At 40.0% G+C, this 11606-nt stretch overlaps 1 protein-coding gene across 1 annotated transcript; it reads right to left on the bottom strand.

The window, feature by feature from the left end:
- Positions 1-994: 994 nt before the first annotated feature.
- LOC117596344 (intelectin) lies at positions 995-10114 on the bottom strand. The gene is made up of 9 exons (XM_034301092.2): positions 10028-10114; positions 9556-9621; positions 8494-8556; positions 8241-8372; positions 7064-7179; positions 3114-3272; positions 2810-2930; positions 2318-2421; positions 995-1501 (listed from the first exon to the last, which is right to left on the bottom strand). The coding sequence occupies exons 2-9, from the start codon at positions 9617-9619 to the stop codon at positions 1349-1351; spliced, it is 912 nt and encodes a 303-aa protein (XP_034156983.2). The 5' UTR covers positions 9620-9621; positions 10028-10114; the 3' UTR covers positions 995-1348.
- Between the last annotated feature and the right edge of the window lie 1492 nt (positions 10115-11606).

Genomic DNA, 11606 nt, shown 5'->3' with positions numbered 1-11606 from the left:
AATATTTGGTGTGACGATCCTTCGCTTTAAATAAATATTAGTATCTGAGGTGCAGTGTGTGCAGTTTTCTAAGGAAATGAGCTGGAAGTGTTACTGAGCATCTTGCAGAAGCAGCCACAGTTCTTCTGGAGACTTTGACTGTCGACTCGCTTCTTATTTCTGCAGCGAAACCCAGCAGCCTTCATGATGTTTTTATCTGAAAAGTGTCTCTTATGGAATCTGCTGCTTTCTTTACTGACATACAAACATTTTTCTGTAACGTTTCATTTTGTGCTGGAAAACTAATGTTTGGAATCTAAAATGTTTTTGGACTGAATCAGTAATGTAGAAGTCAGAAAATAAACATCTATAACAAAGTTTGTACTAAATAATATAGGGTGCCAAGACTTTTGCATATACACATATATATATATATATATATATATATACACACACACACTAAATATTGGACATAAAATTGGAATTCAGTTGATTTCAGTTCCAGGGTGCACGACTACAAACTGTGGAAAAGTTCAAAGAGGGGGGTGAATACTTACGCAAAACACTGTAGTGTAAAACTATAAATTAAATATAAAAATCTGTTTTCTTGGTTATATAAATGACCAGTGTGTTCATGAGCTGTGTAGGTGATAGATGTTTAATGTGTTTGTACAGTCAGTATAATGAACACACTGAAGCCGAGCTGATGATGTTATTGGTCACTAAATAGTTTTTTTCAGTCCGGCCCTCTGGACGATGAGGCTCGTTACTAAAAACCAGAAGGCAGCGGAGTTTTACAGCTCCTGTACGGTTTTACGTAATGCTATTGTAATGATAAGATCATTTACAGGACCATCCTGACAAGCTACAAGATTTACTCGATCGATAATAATAACAGGTTTGTTCTTGTGCACGTGGTGAGAAACGTTATTAATACAGACATCAGCAAGTTTATTGCTAAAACATTCACCAGTTACATCATTCTGTAAATTAATCACTGACCAACACCCAAGAGTAATGCTCATAACTTTATTATTTCATAAAATCAGGAGGACACACACCCTCAACACCGTAAGCAGAAATGGATAGGTTTGAAATTGATTATAAGCCTGTAATAATGCATCATAAAGCAGGTGAGTGCTAAAAACTGCTACACAATTCTCAGCCCATTCTTACATACAGTACTGCCATTGATTTGGTTAATGTGTATTTATTAAGAGAGAGAGAGAAACACATGACCTGCGGTAAACATCTGGAAATGAACTTTATAAATCTTTTGCTCTGTCACACACACCATCATGCAGTCATGCAGTAATTAAGGCTATACTGGTGTGTGAATTGTGTGCAGTTGGTTCTGGAAGGTTCTCTCTCAGCGGTAGAAGATGAGCACCGCCGCCTCGGTTATCTGCTTACTGGCGCTCCATTCGGTGTTAGCGCCGTAACCGTTCCAGTCGAAAGAGGTGAAATCACCACACTGCCTCGGAGACTGTTCAGGAAAATGCCCACCTCCTCCTATACAGCACTACACACACACACACACACACACACACACACACACACACACACACACACACAGCTTCACATTTAATACACGGATTATTGAGAGTATGTGATCATTCTGGATCTGTTTTTCTTCGAGTGGCTTCAGAACACTCTCAGCTTGTTAACTCTCAAGTTTCACACTAAACTGTGTTAGGCTCTTACTCTACCAACTAAAAAAAACAACTAAATCCTATGAACGAATGAGTGAATTTTTTATGTGTTTTGGTTTTTTGTTCCTTTTCTGCTTTTTTCTCTTTAAGAAAGCTAAATAATCATGATGTTATCATGATCTTCTGACATTAGTCACTTATGTTGAACTTTTCTTCCCCTTGCAACTGCTTGATATATCAAAGTTTCAGCAAATGATAGCAAAATCTGCATCTAGTTTAAAAATCATGGCGCCCCCTGGTGGTCCAGGAGTGTTGACAGACAGACAGGAACATTAGCTTGTGCTCTTTCTCTCATGTACAACCAACACCATGAGCATGATACAAACCATGAGCACTTGTGTTTGTAAATGAGTCCACTTATATTTGATTCCTCAGTTGATTCATTTACATGTACAAATGATTCCTTGGTTGAGTCATTTACATGTGCAAATGACTCATTTGATTCAGTTTGTTGTAAATGATTCCAAATTGATTCAGATGTCTTCCCACAGAGACAGACTTGATCTCAGAAGTGCCCTGGAGCTTTAATAATGTTATTAATATTAATTAGAGCCTAATAAATACCAGTCTCCTGGATTAAAGTCCTGTTTTAATTGCTGTGTGAACAGAACAGATTTAATTCTCACGTGTTCATTGTTACAGCCTGTGGGTTTGACTCCCGAGCAGATCGCCATCGCCGCCCTCTCCGCGTTTATCGCTCGGAATGTGATGAATCCGGGAACAGAATTCGCTGAGGAGACATTAAAATATATTTTTAAACCATTAAAATACTCAGTGTAGAATAATGACTCGTTTACTGTGGTTTTTAATCCCTAGGATTTATGAATAAATTAGGAACAGTAAATACAATTAGGAAGCACCACCATGTCCTCCATCCAATCCTAACAGCCTAATATCAATAACAGTAGCTAAATTAGCTAGCTGATTAAATCTAATTTAATCTAAACTAGCTAAACCTGTCAGAATACAGTGTTACCATGAGCTGAAAATGTGAAGAATGGCAATAAAATATATTTCTAGGAAAATAAATTGTAGTTCTTATCAGTAGCTGTGCATCTTGTTTCCAATGCGTGGTTTTTTTTTAATTTAAATTTCCATTTTTATTTTCTATACTCTACCTCTAATATTGGGTCCGTACAGGTTATGGTTGGAAGTGGCACTTCCAACATCGTACACTACAGGAACAGAGGGGCCGTGGTTAGCAGGACAGCTTCCTACGTTGTACTTCACTGGGAATTGCTGAAAACAGGAGAAAAATGAATTAATGTAAATGCTGTAACTATACACTGTTATATATGAATGCATTAGAGAAAGGTTAGATTAGCGTTAGATGAACATTACCAGCTACACCCTACAAAGTAGCTACATAAGTAGTTAGCCTTAGTTCGTATAACCGCATTAACAATAAGTGGACTGTGTCACCTTGAAGAGACTGTAGAGGTTTCCTCCGTAGTTATTGAGGAATTTGGTCTCCGTGTGGTAGCGCAGGAATGATGTTAGTTTCCAACGACCCACTAGCTCGTTATTAGGAACGTGCCACACTGCCACGTCCTCCGCTCTGACGCCATAATACCCAGGATTCTGTGGGATAGAGTACGGAGATGAAGAAGAGGAAGAAGAATCTTCTCATCATGTCAGAATTTCCTCATAATGAAGGAATGATGTTTGTATTAAACACTGTTAGTGTATTTATGGAATTCGCTAGCTGCACTGTTATTAGTGTGCTTTAAGTTCTATCTTGAATTTATTCTCTACTGGTAAGGTAAGTCTCTGACTTTGTGTACTATCTACTTGACTCAGTTGGATCTAGATTCTCTAGAATTGTTGTATTGTTGAATTGTTGTATTATTGAATTGTTGGATTGTTGAATTGTTGTTGTATTGCTGAATTGTTATATTGTTGTATTGTTTATTCTGTTGTGGTGTTTGGAAGTGTCTGTTAGTCTATGCTAATTAGTTCTCTCAGGTGACTAATCAAGAGTAGTTTCAGTCTTCCTTAAGGTGTGAATTGTGGGCAGGGCCTACTAAGATATATTGAAGGTGTATTCAGAAACATAATTTGCAAGAGTTTGACACACTAATTTAAAAAGTATCAACTTTAATGGTGTATGTTTTTGTTTAGTTAAGTACTACACGTTCCCTCCCAATTTTTATTTTTATTTTTATTTTCACTAACCCCACTCCTGACTAAGCCGCAGACAGGTGCCTCAAACCAATCTCTGTTGTTGCCTCTCACAGACCCAGAAGCTTTCTTGCACAAGCCAGAGGCCGCAGTACCAGTAACCTCATCTACCCTCCTCTGTTGTCTCAATCTCAAACAGTGGTGGTAGGTGGGCTCTGGAACTGCCAGTCTGCTGTAAAGAAAGCTGATTTCATCTCAGCTTTCGCTTCCCATTACTCCTTTGACTTTTTGGCACTAACTGAGACCTGGATCTCTCCACAGAACTCAGCTACACCGGCTGCCTTATCCTCTGCTTATGCTTTCTCGCACACTCCACGAGAAGCTGGCAGGGGTGGTGGTACAGGTTTGCTGTTGTCTCGGAGATGGTGCTTCACACCACTCTCCCTGTCTCATCTCAACATCTCATCCTTTGAATTCCATGTAGTTACAGTTACCTCTCCAGTCAACCTTCTCATCGTTGTCATCTACCGACCTCCTGGTCCCCTCAGGGCCTTTCGTGAAGAAATGGACATGCTCCTCAGTCTTTTCTCTACTCACACCCCTCTTACTGTCCTTGGAGACTTCAACCTCCCTGCTGACAAGCTCCAGTCCTCTTGCCTTCTCCCTCTTCTCCATTCCTTTTCCTTAACTTTCAACAGCTGTCCTCCTACACATAAAGGAGGAAACACCCTGGACCTTGTCTTCAGTCGCCCCTTTCCTACTTCAGACATCTATGCTACCCCTCTCCACATCTCTGACCATCTCTTGGTATCCTTCACCATCACCCTCCCTATCCTGCCTAAAACCAACAGCCATCAACACTTCTCTCCCACTCGTAGAAACCTCCACTCTATCTCCCCTTCCTCCTTAGCTTCCTGCACCCTATCATCCCTTCCTGTCCCTGACTCCTTTTCCTCCCTACGATTGGAGCTAGCCACTGACACTTTCCTCTCCTCACTTTCCTCATCAATGGACCTCCTCTGTCCTCTATCCTCTAAACCCAGGAAGATTTCCAGCCCTGCTCCTTGGCTATCGGATGTGCTGCGCAGTAATCGGAGAGAATTAAGAACAGCAGAGAGGAAGTGGAAGAAGTCGCAACTCGACACAGATCTGGTCTTCTATCGTGCTCTCCTGTCCAAATTTTCATCTGAAGTGACTTCTGCTAAGACTGCCTTCTACAAAGAAAAGCTGGAATCCTCTGCACAAGATCCTCGCAAGCTCCACTACATCTTTTCTTCACTACTCAACCCTCTGGCTCCTCCTGCTCCATCCTCTCTGACTGCTGAAGACTTTGCCACTTTTTATGATGAGAAGATTGGAAAAATCTGCCAGACGTTCACTTCTACTCCTACTCTTTCACTACACACTGAGGATTCTCCTTCTCATTCGCTGACACAGTTTTCTAAACTAACAACAGAAGAGATCCTGCAAATCATCTTATCCTGCAATCCTACCACCTGCCCATTGGATCCAATCCCTTCCACAATGCTCCAGACCATCTCTCAAGACCTCCTCCCCTTCATCACCACTATCATCAATGGCTCCATAACATCTGGTCATGTACCAACCTCATTCAAGAGAGCAAGGGTTATTCCCATCCTGAAGAAACCCACTCTAGATCCCTCTGACATCAGCAACTACCGACCGGTATCACTTCTCTCTTTTCTTTCTAAAACCCTTGAACAAACTGTCTATAATCAGCTGTCTTGCTATCTCTCACAGAACGACCTCCAAGATCCCAATCAGTCTGGCTTCAAACCGGCACACTCCACAGAGACTGCCCTTTTGGCCGTCACTGAGAAGCTACATGCCGCTAGATCAGCCAAACTGTCTTCAGTTCTCATCCTCCTTGACCTTTCAGCAGCGTTTGACACAGTGAACCACAAGACTCTCCTATCCACCCTCATAAGCCTAGGAATTCGTAGTGCAGCATGGCAATGGTTTGCTTCCTACCTGGAAGATCGGTCATATCAGGTGACATGGAGGGGATCCACATCTGCTCCTCGCAGACTCTCCACTGGTGTTCCACAAGGCTCAGTACTTGGTCCTCTCCTGTTCTCCCTCTATTCTCAATTTCTTGGTGCGGTCATATCCTCACATAGGTTTTCATACCACTGCTATGCAGATGACACTCAACTCATCCTCTCCTTCCCTCCCTCAGACACTCATGTTTCTGCTCGGATATCAGCATGTCTGGCTGACATCTCATCATGGATGACAACTCACCAGCTGAAACTTAATCCCACCAAAACTGAACTGCTGTTCATCCCAGGTGATTCATCCCCATCTCAGGATCTTACAATCTCCCTAGACAATTCTCTGATCTCGCCTTCGGTTACCGCACGCAACCTTGGGGTAACCATGGACAATCAACTGTCCTTCTCCTCTCACATTGCTAATCTGACACGCTCATGTGGATTTCTCCTTTATAACATCAGAAGAATTCGTTCACTTCTTTCCTCACAGGCCACACAGGTGCTTGTTCAGTCCCTTGTCATTTCAAGACTGGACTACTGCGACTCACTCCTGGCAGCTCTGCCTCTGAGCGCCATTCGTCCTCTGCAACTGATCCAGAATGCAGCTGCACGATTGGTTTTCAACCTTCCTAAATTTTCCCACACCACCCCGTTGCTGCGCTCCCTCCACTGGCTCCCTGTAGCTACTGCATTAGATTTAAAACACTGATGCTTACCTACAAAGCCAAAAACGGACCAGCACCCACTTATCTCAAAGCATTTATCACACCTCGCATTGCACCACGCTCCCTCTGATCCTCTAGCACTGCTCGACTGATCCCTCCATCTCTCAGGGTACAAGGAAGACCTGCATCGAGACTCTTCTCTGTTCTGGCACCAAGGTGGTGGAATGAACTTCCCCTAGATGTCCGAACAGCTGAGTCACTGGCAGTCTTCAAACGACGTCTAAAGACTTACCTCTTCATAAAATACTTAAATTAGCACTTTCACAAAAAAAAATAAATAAATATCACCTCCCCAACAGAGTTCTGGACTGATGGTATTCCTAGTTTGTGACCTAGCGAGCCAATATCAGAATGTATTTGTGATAGACTTCAAAGCACTATTGTAAGTCGCTCTGGATAAGGGCGTCTGCCAAATGCCATAAATGTAGTGTAAATTATATAATACTTTAATGATATTTATTACATATTCTCATTTGTTTAGGTTTGTGTGTTGGTTTAGTTTGATTTGGACCTTGAAGTCGTCGCTGGTTGCAGCTTCTGCAGTGCCAAATGTGACGGTGTTACTCCACGACCCGTCTCCCTCAGGTACGTTCGGACTTCCACCCTGCTGACTGGACCAGCGATCACCTTTAGATTAGAGTTACATAAACCTTAGAGGAGCGTTAGAGGAGTGTTAGATGAACGTTAGATAAACCTTAGAGGAGCGTTAGAGGAGTGTTAGATGAACGTTAGATAAATGTTAGATGAGGGTCAGATGAACATTAGATAAACGTTAGAGGAGCGTTAGAGGAGCATTAGAGGAGCGTTAGATGAACGTTAGAGGAGCGTTAGATGAGGGTCAGATGAACATTAGATAAATGTTAGATTAGTGTTAGAGGAGTGTTAGAGGAACGTTAGATAAACATTAGAGGAGCGTTAGAGGAGTGTTAGATGAACGTTAGATAAACATTAGAGAAGCGTTAGATTAGGGTGAGATGAACATTAGATAAATGTTAGATGAGGGTCAGATGAACATTAGATAAACGTTAGAGGAGCGTTAGAGGAGCATTAGAGGAGCGTTAGATGAACGTTAGAGGAGCGTTAGATGAGGGTCAGATGAACATTAGATAAATGTTAGATTAGTGTTAGAGGAGTGTTAGAGGAACGTTAGATAAACATTAGAGGAGCGTTAGAGGAGTGTTAGATGAACGTTAGATAAACATTAGAGAAGCGTTAGATTAGGGTGAGATGAACATTAGATAAATGTTAGATGAGGGTCAGATGAACATTAGATAAACGTTAGAGGAGCGTTAGAGGAGCATTAGAGGAGCGTTAGATGAACGTTAGAGGAGCGTTAGATGAGGGTCAGATGAACATTAGATAAATGTTAGATTAGTGTTAGATGAAGGTTAGAGGAACGTTAGATGAACATTAGAGAAGCGTTAGATGAAAGTCAGATGAACATTAGCTAAACGTTAGAGGAGTGTTAGATGAACGTTAGAGGAGCGTTAGATGAGGGTCAGATGAACATTAGATAAATGTTAGATTAGTGTTAGATGAAGGTTAGAGGAACGTTAGATGAACATTAGAGAAGCGTTAGATGAGAGTCAGATGAACATTAGCTAAACGTTAGAGGAGTGTTAGATGAAGGTTAGATGAACATCAGATGAATTTTATTAAAAATAAATGCATAAAGCTAGAGCACTGACCGGTGGTGCATTTCCCGTACAAGTTGTTCTCATGAACGCTGGCCACCAGAGTCCATCCTCCTCCTGCAGTCGTCATGTCACAGTACGTCTGATACACGACACCGCTCGGCGTGCTCAGGTAATAAAGACCGTCTGCAATAACATGGATAAAAAATTAACACAATATTCCACACTGTAGTGCTGAGTGAGGCTCGGAAACTGTTCTTAAATATATAAAGTGTTTCATGAACTGTTAGTTAGTTGGTTGTTTTACCTTGAGTGATTTTATATGTTTGCTTGAGCTCTTTGCAGCTTTGGGGAGTGGAATATTCCAGTTCTGCAGAAATAAATGTGGGGTTATTCCATTCTGTTTTATTATACATTAATTTAACTATACATATATACACATACACACACACACACACACACACACACATATATATATATATAGCCCTGGGGTTAACAACATAATGTTACCAAATGGCAAGTAAATTAGGAGCTAAATGTGTGGGGAAATGATTGACAGCTCACTCTATGCACTTTGAGGGTAAAGTTTTGAAGCCAGACAGAACTGTAATCACTAATGCTTTATTTTTCAGTGTTTGAGTGCTTATCGAGCATCTTAACAAAACCCTTAAGCTCTGCCCTTTAGCTGACTCACTTAGTTTAGGTTTTAGGGACGTTTCACTCTCTGCCTCACACTCCAGGGATACAGCTTTCTGTAGGCCAGGTGAAGCTACTCCTCCGTCTTATACTTACTGGCTCGGGGATGTGGCCCGTTTTCTCTATTTAGAGAGATTGAGGTACTCGCAGGTCCGGCTTACCTTTTTCCTAAGATCACTGACACGTACATTTTATTTAACCTCAAATATTTTCTTTATTTTTGCCTTTACCTTAGCTTAACTGAATTTAATTACTTTTTTCTACTCTCTATACTCATAGTTGGGTGTGTTTGGGTTTGATGGTTGTGTATAAAACTTAAAACTATATTTTATTTTATTTTATTTTATCCTCCCTTCACCCTTAAGTCGGCAGAGTTGGGCTTTATGTGTGTACTTATACAGTATGTTTTCAATCGAATTTCCTTTTTCTGTATAAAATGTAAAAAAAAAAAATAATAAATGTCATGTGACAAACATATTTCTTCATTAGATTTTTACATTTAAAAATGAGATCACTGAAACAAACAACAAAAAAAGCTAAATTATAATGTGCTCAAAAACTTATACATGTATATCACACCTGTAAATCTGTGTGGCTCCCCACTGTTTCTGTTGGTTTTGATCTTATCATTATCATCAAAATACACAATAAAAGAGTTTCAGTGAAATCCTACCTCTAACAGATAGAGAGAGGTTTACGGACGCAAACGCCACAAGCAGAACGATCCAGTTCGCCATCTCTGTGAGGAAAAAAAAATAAAATAAAATACATAGATCTAAATAAGAAACGCCAATACATGCTCACACTAATAAAGAATTAATGACAGGTTCCAGGAGCTCTCATTGGCTGTTTGCTTCAAGCATCTATACACAGATATAATTCAGATCTGAGGGTCTCTTATTGATCAGACAACATCTAAAAGTAACATTTAATGTAAAGTTCTGTAATTATAAAGTAAAATAATTCTGTAGAATAATTCTGTCAGAAACTGTAATAATCCCTTATAAAGCACACTGCATAGTATTCACTGGGCCAAACAGGACCCTATTTTATTTTATTTTATTTATTTCCTTTTTTTAAATAAAGGAATAAAAAATTAAATTGTCTGAAACCAAACCAGACTCAGAGAGATGGGTGTAGCTCACCAGAAGGTGTTGTGTTGGTCCTGAAGTTTTCAGATCTTCAGCTATTCTACACACAGAAGGTTGATACAGCCGTGTAGTCGTTGGGCTCTGAGGTGGATTTCAGCAGGGTTTTTATAGCATGTGTGTGTGTGTGTGTGTGTGTGTGTGTGTTTGAGAGAAAAAGGAAGAGACAAAGAGATAAAGAGAGAGAATGAGGATTTTCTTGTTGTAAACAAACATATTAGGTTTGTCTTGAGGATTAAGTTCAAACATTTGGTATCTTGTGACAACAATGTAATGAGATACTGAGATAAAGTCTGTGGCTCCTACAAACACACTGTACAAACACACACATATAAAACTAATCTAAAAACCTTAATATTAATATAGGGAAATTTTTCTGTTGCACCTTATTCATATTCTTCATGTTTACACTTTAAACAGCTTTATTCATCATTGGATCTAGGATCATTGGACATTGTCACAAAGCATCTTTACAGAAATAAATGAATTCAGGATAGAAATTTTAAATGTATAAATTTTCCCCAAATGAGTGAGTCAGAGGTGACGGTGGTGATGAAAAACTCCCTGAGACGATATGAGGAAGAAACCTTGAGAAGAACCAGACTTAAAAGGGACCCATCCTCATCTGGGTGACACTCGATAGTGCGATTATAAATAATTCCCCTCAATTACTGTGTACTACATGGACAAATAGTGCAATTGTGTAACCAGGAACTTGTGAGCTCACTTATGAATATGAGCATCAGAGTTATTTCTGAATTCATTAGAGTTTTAACTTAAAGTAGAAAACCTTTAAATTAGACTTTAAGTTATCAACTGTTCAACGATGGAGATTTGAGTGCAAAACTGTTCGTAGCAATTGTAGTCCTAAGCCATCTTTATTGTTTTTAAGTGTTATGATCCACAGTAATCTTTAGGCTGATCTTTAGGCTGTCCATGTTGAAGGCCATCCTCAGCATCAGCGAGTGGTTTTCAGGTGATGAGAACTCCAAGCAGAAGAAAGGCATCAGGATGGATCAGGATCAGGGTCACAATCAGGCATGTCAGGAGAGATGTGTGTACACACATGTCTCACCCTGCTGTTCTGTTTATCCTCCATTTATCTCTTTACCTTACTACTATTTACAGTCTCTGCATATAGTATAGACAAATAACTGTATAGTCAGAAAAATCTTATCTAATAAGTTCTATAAACATGCTTTAATCGGTTTTAGTCTGCTGTCTGTCAAAAATAAAAGACTGACACGTCAGACTCCATGCGTTTTCATCGTCAGTAATTTATGACAGAGGTAAAGATGTACTGTATGTTTGTACAATATTGGATTTTATTACCGCCGCTAGCTAAAAATGCTAAATGATTAACACCATGTTCCAGAATGAGAGCCAGTTCTCATTCATGAAGTCATCAGTTTTTTAGTTTTCTACTTAATTCATGAATCGTTCCACCATTTCCCAAAGTCCTACTTTTTCTTCTCTTTGTGTTTTATCTTTCTCGTTTATCTTTCTCTTCACAGTCATGTAAAGTCACATGAGTCTTGAGAGTTAACAGGATGAGGTTTACATGAACAGGTATGGA

This window comes from Pangasianodon hypophthalmus, chromosome 28 (genome assembly GCF_027358585.1).
Source record: "Pangasianodon hypophthalmus isolate fPanHyp1 chromosome 28, fPanHyp1.pri, whole genome shotgun sequence".
NCBI classification, from domain to species: Eukaryota; Metazoa; Chordata; class Actinopteri; order Siluriformes; family Pangasiidae; genus Pangasianodon; species Pangasianodon hypophthalmus.
This window is presented reverse-complemented; position numbering and strand designations above follow the sequence as displayed.